The 20,965-nt window shown below is 33.1% G+C and overlaps 1 protein-coding gene across 1 annotated transcript; it reads left to right on the top strand.

The window, feature by feature from the left end:
* The first annotated feature begins 992 nt into the window (after positions 1-992).
* LOC134853691 (prolyl 4-hydroxylase subunit alpha-1-like) lies at positions 993-19,693 on the top strand. The gene is made up of 11 exons (XM_063869689.1): positions 993-1,139; positions 1,706-1,881; positions 5,476-5,574; positions 5,674-5,720; positions 8,348-8,568; positions 11,309-11,458; positions 11,753-11,876; positions 15,364-15,466; positions 16,576-16,748; positions 17,507-17,671; positions 19,582-19,693. The coding sequence occupies exons 1-11, from the start codon at positions 1,040-1,042 to the stop codon at positions 19,691-19,693; spliced, it is 1,470 nt and encodes a 489-aa protein (XP_063725759.1). The 5' UTR covers positions 993-1,039.
* Positions 19,694-20,965: the final 1,272 nt, after the last annotated feature.

Consider the following 20,965-nt stretch of genomic DNA (forward strand, 5'->3'; position numbering starts at 1 on the left):
ATCTATATATAATATTAAAAACTAACCAATCAACTCCATCAAATTAACAACCTATTTATTCGTAAAGTGTTGAAACTACTTGTAGTTTCACTACCAGAGCAATTTGAATTAAATTTAGAATACAGTTGTTCTCATTTTGGAACTAATTCGCGCAAACCAGTGTACACTACATTTTTTGATACTAGGAGATATTTGAGTAAGATTAAGATTGGTATTAGACTAAGAAGTTGCACGAATCTATCCGGCCGGAAATAAGATAGCGTGACGAGCAGACGGTGTACCTTATCTGAATTTACTCTATGAGTACAGTACATAAAGACTTAACTCTGATCAGAAATATTCAAAGAAAAAGTTGGAAAGATTTTTAAGATGGATTATAACTCCGCTCATGCATGATTAGCGCGTTCAATATTGCGCGTTCAATGTCCAAAATTGGCACACTTTAAATCTACATAACTTCGGTTAAAAATCATACGGGTCTTTTTAAATTTGAGCTCAAGATAATAATTTTTTGAATGATTTTTTAAAAAAAAACCATCAAAAAGGCTGGTTAAAAAATCGATATTTGTTTGAGAAAAAAAACCATCTCGAGCGCAAGTATTCAGCAGTCTTCTTCGAAAATAGACGGGAATTTTATTTTTGTTCTAATTTACGAAAGAAAAAACCGTTTTGAGAGTTTTTGAAATAATATCTAGCCAAAAGGAAAAATCAAAACAAAATATTAATTAAACAGAGCCGCGTTATGCACACAAAAAATTATATTTTGCTAGAATTTTTTGTTAGCATGCCGTTGTATTCTGAGCTCTTCTAATGATCCAAATGTCTTAAATCAAAACTATCTGGTTAACTTTAAGAAAAAACAATTTTAATTGAATGCTGTTTGTAATATTATTACTTGAGCCGTATTAGATGCTCTTAAACTGATTTCAACCATGTATTAGAACTAAAATAAGCTAAGACACATTTACCAATGGTATAAACTTTAGATAGCCTTTTTGCTTTTTCAAACTTCTAATTTAGAGCTAACCTTCTTTTAAACATGTTCAGAGCGCTGACTCGTTCTCGATCTTTTTTATTATGTGCTTTTTCTTATTACATGTTGCGTTTTCTAGTTTTTAGTTTGCTCTTAGGCGGAAATGGTAAGAACCCTATTTTTAAATTATTCTTTTTTTCACTTTTCGAAATTAAATTATTTTACAAAAAAAATTTTAATTTAACGCTGGATAAGGCAAAAAATTGGAAAAATGTTTACTTTTTAGACAGTTTTCAGCCCTTGCCAATTTTTTGATAATCAAGGTTTTATCATCGAGTTCAACAATTTTTTTCTTTTGATTTTAACAGCAAGTTTCATTTTTTTGTAGTGTATTAGTAGTTTAGTTTTTCGTTTAATTTGAAAACATGATTTTTTTTAGTTGCATAATTTTGATTATTCATTCAGAAAATGCGCTTGACCAAATAACTCATTGTTGTCAATATTTGACCGGGTAGTTTTAGACATAATCCATTCATACAAAAAAATTATAAAAAGCCACGAGGCATGCTATAAAGATAGTCAAAATCAGTTTGCACTTAGAGATTATAGAACTTATAATTGTTAATTAAAGATATAGCTCATTTCAAATTTTGTAGTTCTAAAATTTGACCTTGGAATGAACTGTAACAAGTAAAAAATCCAATTCTTGTCTAGTCTTTTTTTAATTTACAGCTATCGCCTCCCCCAAAAATGAAGGAGAGGGGCACAAAGTGGACAGGAACAAAAAAGTGGACATGGGCCATGGCAGTCTCTATTCTTCAGGGGACACTTTACTCTACCTGTTCGAATTCGACTTCAAACTCTCGGGAGGGTTGAGTACTATACTACGACACTCTGACACTCTGAGGGTGAGTCATAGTAATCATAATCATAAACATGATAACAATAATAATCATAATAATCATAATAATCATAACCATAATCATAATCATAATCATAATCATAATCATAGTAAGAATATTAATAAAAATAGTTTTTTATTCATCCTAATAATAATCATAATGAGGGGCGGATTTAGGGGTGCGGGGCGGGAATGGGGGTGTACTTTTTCTTTCCCCCCTCAGGGATTCGACCCCATGTACTATTTTGTACTATTTTGAGATTTTTGGAGACGGACCCTTAAAATTTTTCTAAAAGCGCCTTCGGCGCCAAAAATACTAGTTTTCAGGGAAGTGCGCGCCGAAAAAACGCGATTTTTTGGTCAAAATATTTCAAAAAGTGCCTAAAACGCCTTTGTGAGTCAAAATTTTGCCTGCCCGGCGCAGAAAACTTGGCCAAAATAGGGACAAAACAGCGCTTTGGGAGAGCTCGAAAAATCAATTTGGTCGGCCTAAAAAAGGTCGACAAATTTTCGAAAATTTTTTTGAAATCCGCCCCCCTCGAGAAAACCCCTGATCATAATAATCCACCCCTATTCATAATAATCATAATAATAATCAAAATAATCATAATAATCATAATAATAATTTAATTAGCATAATAATAATTATAATGAATCGTTTCCTCATCACACGAACAGAAATACAAATGAAGAAGTTTTTTTACAAAAATGTCACCTGAGAGAGAGCACCATGAGACTAAATATACTTGTTTTCAGACGTCTCAGAGTTTTGGGTCTTTTCTGATGTCTTTTAAAAGCGAGGTGAATGACAAGGAGTTAGCTCTGATCCAGACAGTGAACTTAATAGGAAGTTATAGAAGCCAGTAAAGCAAACAAAGTAGGAGCAAGGCGCTTAGTTAGAAAAAAAATTATGACAGAATATTAAATCACAATTTTCTACAACAGTTTTTTATTACAGCTCTATTTAGTATAGCAGAAAACTAACTTTGCCTTCAAATTAGGGGAAGCAAAAGCGGCACTATTTTCAGTTTACTGCCGTTTTCGTTCTAATAAACGCCAAAATGTCTGAATTTTGTTTGTTTTGCTCGATATTAATTATGCAGACGAGTTCATTTCCAAGCAATAAAATTATAGCCTTTTTATTTTGTTTTGACGTTTCGAAGTTCGCAAGTTTGCGCGTAATTGAAAAAAAGAACTTTTTTCTGTCTTGCGGCCCAAAAACCTTTTTTTTTTCAAATTAAATTACAGCTTGAATGTGATTGGTCAAAAATAATTTTAACGAGAGGGAAGGGGAATCTGAAGCTAAATATCAATCAAAGTGTTTTAATTCACGTTTTTTTGTTATGAACCGTAAAAAAATTCGTTGAGTTTAGTAGTAAGAAAGCTTCCGGATCAATTTAGGTTTTTCAAGAAATTTAATGTCAACCAGTGAAAGCACCAAAACCAAGTTGCTCAGCTCCTTATGGAGAATCACTTACGATCTACGATTCATATTTGACTTAAGAATTACTTGCATTTTGTTTGGTTATCTTTTTGCATTGAGTAATGTTGCCTCCTACTCATATAGCAAACATAAACCACGGTAGTTTGGATTCCTACTATCTAGTGGCATTTTCTACCGAAAAAAAATTCGTATTTGTCTTTTTCAACACTTCGCTTTGTTTTTTGAAACTTAGAAGCTGAAGCAATTTAGGAACATTTGTTGGAGCGCTTACGGTATTTTATTATTATTTTTAATTTTTTGTTATTTGAAAGTTGCGGAGCTAGGGGTTTCTCAATAGGCAAAAAGATTGAAAAAAAATTTTTTTTTAGGTAGAACTATCTGAAACAACTTTGGTTTCAAAATTGAATGAAAAACAAAATGGTTGTGATGTGTTTTCAAATTCCAATATATTGCTAAAACAACCAAACAAATGTCGCCTCCGAGCAACAAAAAAGAATTTAAAAAGATAATATTTTTTCTGCAAACAAAAAATAAATTTGAGTTCATCGAAAATCTCTAAATTTAAATCATCAAATTTAGAAAAAATTAAGCCTAAATTTTTTTTTTTCAATTTTTTGAAGTCGTGCGACAATCTGCGACTTTTTTTCAAAACTGGCCGCCTGCTTGGTTTCTTAACTTTCTCACTTTTAGAGAAAAAAAATCGCTTCACACAAAAAATGTAGTTGTTACTGGTATGGCAAAAAAGTCTAACTAAAATAATGGCAAGTAGCCGCCACTTGCGCCGTTCAGGTTAACGAAAAATGAGCACGAGCAGTTTTGTGCAATTCTAGTAGGTATTGCTTTGATCTCGATCGTCTTATCTGAGAGATTAAAAAAAAACTATCATTTCAGAATATTTTGTTGTGCCCTTTGTGCTGTTTTGAACGCTGCAATTTTTCTTGATGATTTTTCGGATCGTTCAAGATGAGAATAACTAATTGTAAGTGATATTAATCACTTTCACTTCTTAACAATCGGGAGGATTATTAGTGCAACCTATGAAAATTTTAAAGCGTTTGTTGCGGCAGAAAAAAAATCTTTCTAAAATATTTCATATATGGAACATCAAAAACTTCTGTTATCATAAGAATTTTTTGAACTTATATGCATTTCAAACGCAAAATTACATCGGCCTAGATTGATCAAACATGTTCTTTTCATAAATTGAAAAAAGCTAGTCAGACAGTTTTTCTGCAATTCGATAAGTATATAATTTTCTATAAAGAGAAAACTGCAAGAAAAGTCCATAACCAGTGTTTTTCCTTCATGGGAACTGCATGGTTACTTTTGTCCTACGAACAAAAAATATGGTTTTTCAAAGTTGGTTTTTCTCAGAGTTCTAGGTTGTGTTCGAAATGACCAATTGGGACGATCGAAATGTCTCAGATTTGTCATACACAAATGGTAAAAAGAAATTGTCAAATTTTTCCAATTTCGGCAAAAACTTTCAAAAAAGATCATTTTCAGCAATTGGATTTTTGATTCATCAGGCTTTAATCAAGGTATATAGAAGATGTCATACAAATACTAGGTTTTTTGAGCGTTTTTGAACAAAGATATCCAGAAAAACGAAAGAATTTTACCTTTGGTTTTTCGAGGACTGCGGTATGCACACAAAAAAAACTTTGGATGCATAAAAAGTTATGGAAAGTGTTTGTTTCAGTGCAAAATTCCTTTTGAGGTTATAAAAGTCATCATTTTTTCCTGAGGCAATTTAAAAAAACTTTCTCGCCATCAAAAAAAACAATGCTGGTCAAATATGGAAATGGCGCGATTTAAAATTATGCGGTAAAAAATTTTTCAGTTTGTTTTATGACGACAAAACTTCTTTGAAATCGCGATGACACCATGTTAGCAATATTTATGAAATTAGTTTGATAGGTAGTTTCCACGAAATTAGTTTTAGGAATTGAATGATAAGCTTTTTTGATCTATGGACATCAACCCGGAGATGGATACCCCTTGATATTAGAATCAATAAAAATAATGAATTAAAATGAAAAATTTTCGGGAAAAAAATAAAATTCTTCTTTCTGCTTTTTTGTTTCATTTTTTAATATTTTTTGAAGAAGCTTTTTTCTTTTGACATTCAACGTTTAATTGCAATTTTCTTTCTAGGATCTGTTTAAAGAAGAGAACATTTTGAAAGAGGTCACACATGCTGTAAAACAACCTCCATGGGACAACCCGCATGTGGTTTTTCACCCAATTAATCAGGTAAAGTTTTTAATTCAAACTGAATTATTTGATCTGAAATGTCATTTTCAAGTTTTGTTTTTCAGTTTCAATTAGTTCAGAGTTTAATATCTGTTTTAGTTCATTCTTCTCTACAAGTTCAATAAAGTATGGCCGAAAGTTAGCAGGTAAGTCTGCAGATTAAAAAATTTTTACTTTGAGAAAAAAAAAACAACAGACTAGCAGTAGCAGGTTCATGACTTGTTGTCTTAATTCAATTAAACTGAGAAAACAACAAAACACAGCTTTAACATTGAAAAAAATGGTTGTTAAGTTTTAGAAAAAGAAATAGATTTTTTTTTGCTTTTTGATTTTTCGAGGTGTCTGGTTTTCAAAATAAACAAAGAAACCTCCTTCAATTCAACTACCCCAACATGTTAACTTAGACACATTTTGATCATCGGAGAAATTGCCATTGTAACTGCGATTAAAGTCATTGTACCATAGCAGTGGTAATTTGAGGGTTAATCCGTTGTGGATTTTAGTTCAGTTACTGATTTTTTCTCGAGTCAAGTATTTGGTACCAGTAATCTTTTTACTAATGAAAATTTTGCGAGTGTTTTTTGCGGTGCATTTTTACCAATGAAGTTCAACTAAAAAAGAACAACACACGGTTTTAAGTCCAACTGTTTTTTCCGTACTTTTCGTGTGATCAAAATTTTCTAGTCCCGATTCAAGTACAATTCAGAAATTTTTGATATTCCAGGAATGTTTCAACCTGAATCCGTGAAACATCAAAGCTAAAGCTTAAGAAAATTTATCGAGAACATCTACTTGTGTAACTCATTCTAGTAGCTTTCAAATTAGAGTGTGTTTTCATAAGGACTGTAAGATATAACCTTCTCTAAAGCTGAATGGCGCAGAGTTAGCTCATATGTCTACAGGGCTGAAGGTTGGCTGTTTAAGCTTGGGTAGCATTCATATTTTTTTGCACAGTTTGATAGGTTATTTGTTGCTGTTTCATCGCCTAAAAATCGGAAGTTAGCGATAAAATTTGAGATGTTTAGACCTGTTTAGACTTTCCACCAAAATACATTTTGATTGTAAACACTAATTTTTGTTTCTTCCATCAAAAAATTTTGAAAATAGGCTTTCATCGTTATGGTTTTGAAAAAAAATAAGGAAATTATTATGAACAATTTCGATTATTCAGCAACCGTGTTTCAGTCGTTTCCATGGGCAAAATCGTTTCAGGCAAGAATGAATTAGCTTTTCAGGCGTGGTGTTGGTTTCTTTCTAGAGATTCGTAAAATAACACTCATCAATCCAAAAACAAAATAAAACAACCAACAAGACTGCTCGTATCAGGGCGAAGCCTTGAATGTTCCGACTGCCTTTTAAGGTTTATGGAGCAGCAGTATTAACAGAAACAAATTGAATGAAAAAAAAATTTTTTTTTTCTAAAATTTGAAATTTTTTATGAAAATCATCCCCCCACACGCCATTTAAAGTACAAAAAGAGAAATTTCGTTCCTTGTAACAAATCAATTATGGCAAATAAGCTTCGTTCAACCAATTTGGAACGATTTATAAGACGGATTAAATCTCCGCTTACGCCTTAATAGCGCGATTTATATAGCGCGTAAATTGTCCCAAATTGGTCAAAATGGCCAAAATAGCAATCTTTAAACCCTCATAACTTTACGAAAAATGATCACAGGTAAAATATCGTTTCAAATTTAAGCTCAGGACAACAATAGCTTTCGAATGATATGAAAAAATTCTGTCAAAAATGGCTAGTTAAAAAGTCGAATGTGTCTGAAGAAAAAAAACCCACCCCGAGCACAAATATTCCGTTACTTTCGTATCGAAAGTCGGAACAATTACTAATCAGGAGATTGCAAAACCTGTACTGACAAACTTGAGAATTGAATCATTTTGAATCGATTTTTATACAGATAATTTACGGCATAGAAACATATTTACCGTAGCCCATAATGTACGTCCGGCAGCTTGGAATAAACTCATAAGGATTTTTTATGCTAGAAAAAGAATAATTTTTTGCATAAAAGTTATTTAAATCTGTTTAAACAGATTTTCAGTGAAAACCACCAAAATCTCGTCATACTTTTTTTGAATCAAATGTTCGTTTTTTGACAAAAAATAGTTCTCAAGAAAAATTTTCATCAGAGCAAGCTACAGAGAGCAAAAGTCACTCGAGGAAAGTTTCTTCCGAAAACTACTGAGTTTAAGGGTCTCCTATTTGAATTTTGCAAATCTAAAGGTTCCCGTGGTAATGAAAAATAAAACTTTGCAAAGTTTCCACGAATTTTTTTTTATTATTAACGTTCTAGGCGCTAGTTTGTTAAAATATTTTAGGCTGAAAAGATTAAACAGTACTTAAATTTTTTTCATACTGTTTGGCTTTGCAATCCCTTTGATTGAAACATAAACAAAATCTAAAATCTATAGCAAAAATTGTGTAGCCAAAAAAATCAGTAAAAGCGAGTAGATAGTTGCGATCAACTCTTTTTCAAAAAAACTGCTATACACGAATGTGTAGAGAAATTTTCCTCGTATCTCTCCAAGGATCATATTTATACACCAATACTGGTATTCGTTTTTGTTCAGCAACCGATTTCAAGTGTCGCATCGATGTTTAATACATTCAAATTCAGTAGAGGCTTAAAGCGGCTTTCTGTTCCGGTTTTCGCCAAAAAACCTTCAGAAATTTCTCCAATAAATTCATTTTTCTGCAGAAAAATAAGAATTTTATCATGTTTTCATCAGACCGGATTATCGTTTACTTTTTCAGAATCGCACACGCGTTGACCAAAAACGAAACAGACTTCTCAGTTTGGGAAAAAATGTTCCGAGCGGATTCAATAATAGAATATTCTCAACTGAAGCCAATGCTACAAGACATTAAAGCACTGACTATAAATGACAGGGATCTGAAGAATGCGGCACTTGGTCTGTTGAGATTACAAGAGGTGTATGCACTGGATGTCGAGGCAATTGCGAAGGGAGATATAAGTAAGTAATATATAGGTTATTGAATAATTATAATAGTTTACTCGTGTTTTTTCCCACTCTTTTAGGGATGTTCTCAAATACCTGGTCCTAATTGCTCTGTAAAGCCATTTGGAGCGCGCGCCAAAAAAAACGAAATTTTCTAAAAAGTGCCCACAAACGACTTTTTTGAACTGTTTTTTCAAAATCTTGGCTGCGGCGCAGAAAATTTGGCTAACACAGAGTCTTTTTAGTGCTTCAGAAGAGCTCGGAAAAACAATTTGGAGGACCTAAAAAAAACCGTCAAAATTTTCGATAATTTTTTGAAAATCCGTTCCCACCGCCCTAGAGAAAATCCTAGATCCACCCCCTGATTATAGAGAAAATTAAATTCAAAAATAAGAAAAAATGAAAAATTGAGAAAAATTCAATTGTTGTCAAAATGTCATGTTGTATTTCTTATTAGAACAATTTCCTAATTATTTTTTTAATGGTCCATAAGATAAGAAACACATACAAGAGTGAATACTTTTAACAAAGATCAAGCTGGCAAATCTTTCACTACACATGTAGTCTTGCATTACTACAAAAGATCAGCACAATCTTGACTGATCGATCTTAAAGCAGAATCAGTTAGTGCACTTTGCATCTTTTGAAATTAAAAAAGCAAACTGGTTAAAATCCTTGGCAACTATGATCAAGTCTATGCACAACTTTGTGTTAAATGATTGTTGATGACGCACATTTTTTTAAAATGTAGTTTGAGTTTTTGTTCAAGCTTTTGCCATAAAAAAGCTGCAACTCTTATACATTACAGATATCGCTCTCATCGCTGTCATATTCTCCTCAGCCTTCACCCATTCATTTTTCCTCTGCTATCCGAAGACTCAGGCTTGCTTGGGTCAAACCTCCTTTGAGGGTTTTTGCTTGAGCCGCGGTTAGTCTCGATTTCGCATGCTAATCTTTGGAAGACAACTGATTCTATTCTTCGCTACATACAAACTATGTCACATATTGTCTTCCAGCTCCAAAAGTTTTCACCCTAAGAATGTCAATCACTACCTTGAAAATCGAAAATGAACTGTTGTTTTTTTTCCAAAACAGTTATTGCTCCCACGCCTTTCTCACTGAAACTCTTGGTTTCCGTTGAAAAACTTCTCTCGAAGCTGGACCAGGAGTTGATTGTACCTCGCGTATGCGTTCATTCATAACGGAATCCCATGTCTCTTTGCCCTCGTTCCGCATTTTTCATTGATTTTGCTTTGAATCATTTCATTCCTTCGTCTCTCCCTGCGTGTTTGTTTGTTTCCAGCAACCTTCACCCCGCATTGCTATTGCATACACCAGCAGTCATTTGGAGAACTTTTTTCGTCTGTTCTTCCCGCTAACTCATAAATAATCGTATTTTAGAGGTCGACATCACCATTTTTGTCGCAGAGGCGGTCGATTCTTTCTTCTGCTTCTGTACTTCTGACTTTTGTACCTCTAATCTCCCACTTCCAATGATCTGTCAGTTCCCCAGGATTCTTCAGGTTTTTGAGCTCTACCAATTTCTGCAGCTTCTTTAGTTCTCACATTGTTTTTCAGTAACAAAAGCTTCACCTGTTCCACAAGCTTTGTTAAAACGACAAGCCCATCGTGATCCACAAGGTCCTCTATTACCACGAGATCTTTGAGTTTCCTATTCATCTCCAGCACTAGATACTCCTCGCGTTCACCAAGCTTCCACAGCAAAAAAAAATTCTGGAAATCCACAAGTATCTTCTTCAACAAAAGCTGCTCCAGTTCCATAAGCTCCTCTGGCAGCAGAAACTTCTTGAGTTGCATAAGCTTCCAAAGCAACAAAAGATCCCCGATAACCTCAAACTGGTGTCACAGGTCGCAATCCGCCGGTACCTCTTCTGGGTCAACCAGTAGCTCTTGCTTGAAAGTAACCACTGAAATGACCACGACGGTAGAATCGTGTTTTTCCTCCTTGGTTTCTGTGCTACCCTGGGCTCCTATCTCTATTCACGCTAGCTTTCTATCTCAATTTTGTTTTCAAAAAGGAATATCAGGATTAAATTACTGGGACACTGCAAATCTCAGGGCAACTGAAATCAAAGAAAAACTACAAAATAGCATTAGAAAAACAAGAACAACCTGTAATTGCGGTTCCAGTGCCACAAAAATTTTCTTTTTCATAACTGCTTCAAACCTGTTTCAAAAATTCAGGTAAAAAATTTCAAATTCAGATAAAACTTTCCGATAATTGCAAATTTCAAGAGCAGACAATTGCTGCGCGTTCAATAACTAGAACGTGTGTAGAACGACTTAAAGATTGATCAACAAAATTTTAATCACTCAAACGTTTAATAACTGGTTAATATTATAGAGGGGTGACCCCTCATCCTTTCAGTTCTGATTGCCTAATTTTTTCCGAAGAAACCCCCCCCCCCCCTTAAGTACTTTTTAAGGCAATCCATTTCTGGCGACGAGCCATACATTTTTTCTGAAGGCGCCTTTTGCCCTAATATACACTATTTTCGAGTGAAAAATGCGCTCCAAGAAGCTGGACGTTTTTTGCCGATATGCAGATTTGAGAAAGTCTATATGGTCGATCTAAGAAAATTGTCAAAAATCTTTTAAAATCTTGTTAAAATTATGCTTAAAAACAGCTTCTCAGCTTTAAAAACGCATAGGCTGTGTCTATAATGATGAAAAAATTGGAAAATTTACTGTGCTAATATAAAGTTTCAAAAATTGTTCAAAATTAAACATTTAGGGTCCTACAAGAGTATTCGTCCCCTTCGTACTGGTGAAATGAATGTGCTAATCGATGCAGCAGTGGAGTATGATGACATTTGTCGAGCTCTGCTCTGGGTGAGACACCTGTCAATCAAATCAGCCGCCAAACACAAGATGGAGTTACTGGGTGAGTTCTTCGACAAATTAATAAGACAAAAAAATGAAATTTTTCTCACTTTTCAAAATTCAAAGATCGGTACCGTTTGAACGCGTTTTTTATCAAGGAAAACCATGCCAATTAAGTTTTAACATGGCAATTTTCAGAGGCTTGACTTAAAACTTCCAGAAAAAAAATCGAATAAAAATTTTTTTGAAAAAAATTATCGTTCTTCAATTCTTTAGAAGAAACTTTAATAGTTTTTTTTTATGTCAAAGCTAAAACTAGAACAAAATTTCAACTATGATTTGATTTTATTTTCAGTTGAACTGCGTGAAGAAGATCAGGAAATGTGTGATAAGAAGTTCTGCATGCGAGGGGATAAATGTCTACACGAGAAAACACAGATAGAAATCAACTACGCACATCTATGCAGAGACCCAGACAAGTATAATAAGTTGCAAAAAAAAATCGATCGGACAAAATAATTAAAAGCAGAGCAATATGCCATTTTAAGCAGCTTTGCATACAAAATTGAAGTTATAATTAATCATGAGAAGAACTTTTTGTCTGAAAAGTTAAATTTCAAATGCATCAATTTTGCGTTAATTTGTGTGTTAGCTTTTGCTCTATTTAATGAGTTTTGACTGTTCACTTTTTTTGCAATTCATAAGTATATGATAAGTTGGAAGCAACTCATTCAAAAAGATACAAAAAAAATCAACACGCCAATTTTATTTCAATTTGGCGGACAGTTTCGACCTTAACATGTTCATTATGCCTGAAAAATTATCTTTTGAATTAAGATTTTTAGTAGTTTAATTACTCTTTCGATATACTTCTAAATATTCAAATATTTTGCTACTGTCTATTCAATGAGTTGCATAAAACTATAACAATCAGAATTTAAAAACGAGCAGTTTGTCAATTTTCGGATCAAAGTTTAACTTTTAGTCAATCTTTGGACAACTTTCTGTTTCATAAGTTTTCAAAGCTTTGCAAGGAAAAGTTCTTATGTCTTAATGGAAGTTGCAACCAGCTAAAAAATTTAAAGAACGAGCTGACAGATCAAATTTTTCACAGACTTTAAGTTTCAAAAGTTTCAAAAGTTTCACAGACTTTAATTTAACAAGAATAAATTAAAAACAAGAGTTACAGAAAAAAAACAAGACTACTCGTATCAGATGCTCGTAATTTAACAAGAATAAATTCAAAACAAGAGTTACAGGAAAAAAAAACAAGACTGCTCGTATCAGCGCGAAGCCCTGAATGTTCCGACTGTCTATTAAGGTTTATGGAGCAGTAATAACTTTTAAAAAAATTAAAAGTAATAAAACAAAATGAATTTTTTTTAAAAATCCCCCATACGCCATATAAAGTACAAAAAGACAAATTTCGCTCCTTGTAACAAATCAATTATGGCAAATAAGCTTCGTTAAACCAATTTGGAACGATTTCTAAGACGGATTAACTCTCCGCTTACGCGTTAATAGCGCGAAGTATATCGCGCGTTAATTGTCCCAAATTGGCCAAAAAATTGCAATCTTTAAACCCCCATAACTTTACAAAAAATGATCTCAATTTAAATATCTTTTCTAATTTGAGTTCAGGACAACAATACTTTTCGAATGATGAAAAAAATTCCGTCAAAAATGGCTAGTTAAAAAGTCGAAAATTGTCTAAGAAAAAATAACCCACCCCGAGCACAAAGATTCCGTTACTTTCGTAACGAAAGTCGGAACAACAAGAAAACAACCTTGTTGTAGATTTTTACGCGATATATGTTGCTTAACTTCGTCAAAAACTTTTAAAATTTTAGCCTCGTTACTTGTAAAAGTTTTTCATTCTTAAAAACTCAGTAACTGTATTCTTGGGAATGAACAGCTTTCAAAAAACTGAAGTTTCAAATTTGAAGTTGCTCGACAGCTTGAAACAGCTATGCCTTATATCAAACTTGTATATCAGCTTTTTTCTACCATAGGTCAAACATTAAACAACACCATTCAAACATTTTTGTGAAATTTGAAATATACGTTGGAAAATTTATTGGATGTCTTTTTTGTATGAACAATCAGAAACTTTTTTAGTAATAAATAATTTTATCAAGAAAAATAATTTAATTGAAAACATTTCTCGTCTGCTGAAACTAGTACTTGTTGAGAATGAATTGGTGACAACTCTTTACCCATAAATATGAAAATTATGTTGCATGTAATGTTTTAGCAGTATTAAAGAGTTTCTGATTTTGCACCTTTACAATTTAGTTTTTTAACTTGGCTACTTTCAAACATTTATCTCGGGTTGACCAAATTGCTTTACTTTTAAAAAAAAGAAAATGCCTATTATTCGATTTCATAAAAATCGATCTACACTAAAATTGTTATTTAAAACTGAACAAAAATTTTTTGAAATTTTTGAATTTCACTTCGATTCATAATATTCCAGAAAGCACAAAAACAAATATTTTCTCTTTTGCCAGAAAACTCTATAGATTTGTGGCAAGAATCGCACAAGTGACCAGCATTTGAAGATTCACCAAAAAAAATGATGTAATAATATTCACTCAAAAAAATTAGTTGAAATGGTAACATTTTGTTTTTAGCTTTAAAAAATTTCATTCTAATCAAATTTCAGTGGTTTAAAATCGTGGCCTACTTTGACGGAATGAAAAATAGTTTATCATATGAAAAACTGAAAAAAATATTCTCGATTCACTTGTGATTCAGATTTTGATTCATTTGTACAAAAGTCAGCCCAGCTTATATTAAAAACAAAAAGCACAATTTGAGCAAGTACTTTTAAGGAAAATGTTTGCTTGAGCATAGCGTTGATTTTACATTAAAAAAAACAGAAATTTGAAGTTTTTTCATCGAAAATTTTTTCTAGCATGTAAAAACAAACGCATCATAAAGTTTTCATAATTGAATAGTGTACGATTAGAGTTTTTTAAAACACTGAATATATGGAAGTGTATGATAGCAAAATGTTGTATGAATAAGTTTTACAAGCTTTTTTGGTGTATGGAGGTTAGCCCGGGACCTTCCGTAGTACGAGTGAATTAGCAACCTTTATCTCAAATTCTTATTACTCAAATGCCGAATAGCTGTGAGATTAATTCCCATCAATCAATAGGTTTTCATTTGTCATGAGACCCGTGGCTATAGTGTTTATGGCAAACCACAAATAAAGGTTTTTTGTTTTATATTTTTGCAAACAAGAAAGAAAAGTAGTAAAAAAATGAGCGAAAACTTTTAGACCAATGGTTAATTAAAACGTATTAAGCATCAATTTACGAGTTTTTACTGGCTGAAAATCAGATATGAATAAAGGAACTATCTTTCCAATAGTAGTACTGTGAGATAGTAACAAAAAATGATGAACAATTTTTTTTTGCTTTTGGTGACTTACAAAGTGAGGTTGAGGAAAAGGCTAAAACTTGATACTTACGCTGAATCTTACACGCCAGTGTTGACCAAAAATTCTTGTCATATAATTTTCATATACTTTTCAAAATGAGCATCTGGTGCTTTCTTACCACGTTTTTGACCCATTGAAGTGTACGAAACTGTATGATAAGTAATTTTCCACATATAAAATTTTTCCAATATGTAAATCACCAAAAAACATTTTTTTTTTCATCACATTTTCTAGTACTACTATCGGAGAGAGATTTCAGATCTGAATTTCAGTCAGTAAAAACTCTTCAATTGAAGCTCGATACCTTTGTAAAGTCTATGAATCAATTGAACCGTTGATTTGAAAGTTTTCGCTCCTTTTTCCCCACGTTTTTCTGGTTCAAACAATAACCAATGGAAAAAAACAAAATCAATTATAAAGACACACAGACTTAACAAAATTTCGAGATACCAAAGATTATATATCGGTTTCGATGTTTTTCTGGGCGCAAAAACGAGCGCTTTCATATTTTTTTTTAGATTTCACTCGCCAGACAGGACCTTGAAGTGTGGCTACTTGACACACCAGCCTGAGTTCATCTTGAAGCCTCTCAAGGTCGAATGGGTACTGGACGATCCACCGGTAAGACTTTGTCGTAAATCAACCAGTTTAACACATGTAAGAAGATCTTGATGACCGTTGGCGGATTTTTAGGAGCTCTTTTAAGTCGACTAAATAGATTTTTTTGAGCTCTTTTTTGGAGAACTCCAATTGAAACAATTTTTTTTCTCATAAAATGAATTTTTTGAGCACCTTATAGAAGTTTTGACCTTTTGGAAACAAGCGTTTTTTTTGGCTCGAGCGCGCGCCGAAAAAACGATTTTTATTTTCAATTTTTTATGACTATATTTTGTCACATATGCTATCTGTATTTGGTTACTTCATTGATAAAAAATTTAAACAGGTAACAAGCTTTGAGAACAATGATCGTGAATTTGTGGTTTTTTGCCCAGTTTTTTCATTTGAAGACTCCTATAGGGGAAAATTTTCATGCAGGCGTCGCATTGAAACAATCTGTTGTCTTTATCTCGTGCAGATTTGGAACTCTTACACAAAATCTAAAGCGTCGAGTGTGCGTTATAAGATGGAACTCCTATCAAAATTATAAAAAAAAACATCTTTGAAAAATTATAATCTCTTATTAAAAACGTTTAAAATATTTAACATTGAAGATACATGTTTACTATTGGAGAGAACTCGATTACTTAACCCCGTCTCCCTTGGTGTTTGTGATCTACAACATATGAGTGCCAATCATTTACTTTTAAATGTTTAACTTCAAGGTAAAGACAACAAATTTGGATACAACAAAGATTATATTAGTGTCGATGATTTTTTGGCAAAAAATGAGCGCTTTCATGTCATTCTTTTTTCAAATTCCAATTGCCAAAGAGTGGAAGAGGTTGCACAATGTTTTAAAAGCTATATTGGTTGCTAAATTAGAGTTAAAAATAAAATATAAACGTCTAAGGTAAAGTTTGTCGACGAATATGCATAGTTTTTGTTTGTTTTTCAAATTCGATTATAACTTTTCACTCTCTCATTATCAGTTTTTGTGGTCTACGACATAATGATTGTCAAATGAGGGTCAAATGTAATTTAATCAAGCTACAGTTTGTCGAAAAAGATTCGTAGTTTTTTTGAATTTTTTTTTCAAATTTGATTATAACTTTTCACTCTCTCATTATCAGGTGTTTGTCATCTACGACATAGTGAGTGAAGTGGAGATAAAGGAGATGTGGGATGCCTCCCCCACTCTGAGCAGGGGGATATTAGTCACGGATGATGAGACGAAGAAGTTCAGTGAGACCAGGACTGGCACCACTGCGTGGCTGGGGGATCAAGAGGCACCCATCGCCGCAAAGTTAGTAGTGTTACAGAAGGTTAGGAGAAGGGGGGGGGGGGGGGGGGTAAAGCAGAAGGATTTATTGTGGTAAGGGGCAATGGTGTGTGTGTGTGTGTGTGTGTGTGTGTGTGTGTGTGTGTGTGTGTGTGTGTGTGTGGTGGGGGGGGAGTACCAGAATTTGGTATTAAAAATCATTTTTCAATTAATAAATTGAACGTAAATTTGATTGTATCATGGAATTTTCACGTAATCATTTTGTGAGTTTTAATTTTTATGGTAAAATTTTTTGCGCGCATGTCAAAGCTATAAATTTTTGTAAATGTTAGTAACAAAAAAAGCTTTAAGCTTTTTTTGTTTCAAAATTTTTTCTTTTGTTTATAGTATTTCTATAAACCAAAAATGCATTCCTTAATTTAAAAAAGCAGTAAGCAAGTTTATTTTTGTGCTAATAGTAAGTTCGAACATTTTTGATGAAGCTCCAACAATTTTAGTCGACCTTGTAGGGTTTTTCGAATAGTGACTTGCAGTTCGGGGGGGGGGGAGTGGGGGGGGGGGTGGGGTGGTGTAGGAAAAAGATTAAACTTCTTTATCAATTACTAAAAACTTCATCGTAGTTTTAGTTTTTTCAATCAGTTTTTTTATTTTCTTTTATTTTTCATTTTCAGTCTCCCTGAATGATAGTTTCTCCGACTTATTAAGATTTTCTAAATAGGCAGAGATTTCGATAGAGTAAAGTTATAATCGTAAATACAATTTTTCTATTGTTTTTTTTTCAGAATCTCCCACAGGGTGGGGAGGGCCATCAACAAGAGTATGGACACAGCTGACAAGTGGCAGATGGGCAACTATGGCATAGGGGGACAGTACTACTTCCACTCTGACTACTTCGAGCCACATTTTTTGACACAGCAGTGGTTTTACCCTCTAGGATGGGAAAACAGGTAAATTATGAGGGAAAAAAAAACGCTTCCCCCTCATCAGCGATTCGACCCTTTACTAACCAAATTGTCATTACTATTCTAATCACTTTAACAGGTTTTGACAAAAATTAATGATGCGTTCTCTTTTCTAGAATGGAAAAAGAAGAAGTTACCGATTTTCCTTCGGGTTGAAAGTTTTGTGAAACAAAAAATACCCACCGTTTGGTGTGCTAACAGAGATCGATAAAGCAAAGCAGTCCAGAAGTGCTATTTTTCTTCTGTTTAGTTTTATCGATCTCTGTTTTGCCACCGAATGGTGGGTAAATTTTGTGTATCAACTTTCTGTTTTTCCATCCTGGTAAAGAGAACGCATCAATAACTGCTATAAAAAATTGTTAAAGTACATTTGCGTCCCTACTTAAACTATTTGACAATTTGGATCAAATTAAAAAAAAAAAACTCAATTAAATCTTTACATTACTAGGACAAACTGTGCAATGAATAGCTCACAATTTGGTGTCTGAGGGTCACTGGAATCCACAAAAAAGTCTTTAATATAATTCAAAACTTAAAAGTAACGTAAATTTTGTTTGCACATTAGTTTTGTGGTTTCCGAATCCGCGAATATAACTAGTTGTTCCAGATTTATCTAATGTCAGCGGATTCCGCAAAACAAGAGCGGATTCCGCGAAAACAAAACGGATTCAGCAATTATTAGTGGATTCCCTAATTTTCTTCCTCCCATTGATAGAGTTTCCTGCTTGAAAAAAAAAACGAGAGCAAGAAAAAATGTCTACCAAACACGGAAATTAAAAGCAACCAATGAAAGCGTTATAGGTTTTGCATTGATGGAACAAAAATCAGTTCCAAAGTTAGGTTAAAAAAACTGATTTTCGTCATTTTTGCAGTTAAAAAACTGTCAGTAAAACCAATCTCAAACATCGCCCTTAGACAGAAAAAAATACAAAAGCCAATAATAGTAATTTTTGCATTTAAAAATCAGTATAATCAGTTTAACATCAATAAAAACGGTTTATTTAATGTATATTTTAGTTTCGCATTGTGCGTCAATTTACAGAATGACTAAAAAAAACAAATCCTTGAAGCCAAATTTTTTTTAAAAAAAATATTATAAAAACGATCTGACTGAAATTTATTCTCAAAATTTAAACCTACTCAAAATAGCGTATCCCGATCGCGATAGTCGTAATAGTATTCGCGGCATGGTTAAAAAAGTTCTCGAGACCTGGTCAAAATTTTTTCCCGTTTGAACACAATTGATTTGTTTTCTCGGGCACACAGTCGAATTATGTTCATCGGTCAAATTGTGTTCGTTTTAATGTTTTCAAAAAAAATTTTTTTTTTTCAAAAATGGATCATCCCTACACTAACCCCCCAAATCTGGATGAATTTTTCAGGAAAAAATTTTGCATATAGTTAAGATTTATACAAAATGAACAGTTATCAAAGAGAAAATTGATGAGAAAAACAAAAATAATTTAGGTCATCAACAGTATTCCAATGCAATTCCACATCAGTGCTGTGAAAATCAATTTTGTTCGAACGTTTTTATTCAAAATGCATTTTGTATACATATCCAAATTGCAATTATTTTTTCATGTTTGGGGTACCCATTATACGGTAGGTCACTACGGACGGGGGGAGATTGTACGGTTGATCCTAAAAAACTCGTTGACGAAATTTTTTTTTTCCCGATTGCTGTTAATTTTCCTTCGTTCAGGGCCGGTCGCGGTCACATTGCCTTGTTCTGCAATGTTTGGAAATACCCAATTTTGGTCGCGACCGGCTGATCAAAAAGCTAGTAACTCGACTCGGGAAAATAAAGCAATTCTTCATGCAAGACCACCTATCACTTTCCATACCCCATAAATTATTTTTCCCAATTCGAAGTTCGACTTTTCTTTTGGCAGACTGGTGACTTTCATGGTCTACTGGAATGATGTAGCTGAGGGTGGATACACTGCATTTCCTATTCTTGGATTATCCATCAAACCAGGTACGAAGATGCAGATCGCTTGGTGATCTCGAAATACTTTAAAAAATCAAACTCGAAATATACGAATCATTTAAATTCGAAATATTCGAATCACTTGAACTCGAAACATACCAAACATTGGATGTTGTTTCTGCCTCGTTTCGGTTCTGAGGTAGATCGGTTTCGGGTAGCTGTGGAACCTGATCTAAACTACATTTTATGATTGGATAAATTAGATATTTTACCAATGTAAAGTATTTAATATTAACCAATCATGATCCATCTAACTAACAACCCACTCATTTGTAAGTGCTGAAATTACTTGTAATTTCAGCACCAGAGAGATTTGAATTTAACTTAGAAATTAGTTGGACTCTCCCGAGCACTTCAGCAGCCGCAATAAACCAGTATACCCTAGATCTATTGAGCCTAGCAGAGACTAGTTAAACAACCTGAGACTAGATAGTATAAGAGTAAGATTAGGATCGGTATTAGACTAAGAAGTTGCACGAATCTATCCGGCCGAAAATAAGATAGCGTGACGAGCAGACGGTGTACCCTATCCGAAATTACTCTATGAGTTATACCCATCGGTCATAACTCATCTGGTGCGACCATAAGTCTCGAACAAGACCTTAATAGCTTAGAATTAACCAAAATAGATTAGAAATTAGACAAAAACATTTACAAAATGTTATACGACAATAATTTAATCGAAATGTCTCTACGACTCAATAGATCAGAGCCAATATTCCGAACCATAACAGAACTACCCGGAATTGGAAGAAGACCTCGAACCAGAGACGACATACGACAAAGTAGAAACTTGCCATATAGTTATATGATAGTTCGGCAAAAACCAGAACAAACTTTTATATTTAGAAAACTACTGGCAATGAATTTAGATTTCCATTTGCAAACATAAAACCTTGAAGTTAATCTTCAAAATCATTTCAGGCGCTAAACAAAATTATTAATATACAATAACGATTGATAAAAAGATCTCAGATCGTTTTCCTAAACTCTGCAGTAATATACAAAACATGTTTGAAAAATATTTATTGGAAAATAAAAATAAAAATTAGTAGCATGACAAAAAATGGTTAGTAATCATAAATCATTCTGTTGTTCCAGCTTCATCACCTAAAACATAACAGCATTCATAAGCTCACTAATATCATCAAAACACTAAATCTTTTCTTTACATAAATTTAAATCTTTATTAAAACTTAAATTCACTTAATTTTAAAATCAGATCATCAAGGCTTATCCTTGGATCTTAAATCATTATCTAGTTAATTAAATTTCGAACTTGATCA

This window comes from Symsagittifera roscoffensis, chromosome 8, assembly GCF_963678635.1.
Source record: "Symsagittifera roscoffensis chromosome 8, txSymRosc1.1, whole genome shotgun sequence".
NCBI lineage: Eukaryota > Metazoa > Xenacoelomorpha > Acoela > Convolutidae > Symsagittifera > Symsagittifera roscoffensis.

Bases quoted from the DNA above. Each gene is read 5' to 3' on its own strand.
- LOC134853691 (XM_063869689.1), top strand. From the start codon at position 1,040: ATGTTCAGAGCGCTGACTCGTTCTCGATCTTTTTTATTATGTGCTTTT. The intron at 1,140-1,705 runs GTAAGAACCCTA...TTTAATTTACAG, and splicing joins TTTGCTCTTAGGCGGAAATG to CTATCGCCTCCCCCAAAAAT. The intron at 15,467-16,575 runs GTAAGACTTTGT...TCTCATTATCAG, and splicing joins GGGTACTGGACGATCCACCG to GTGTTTGTCATCTACGACAT.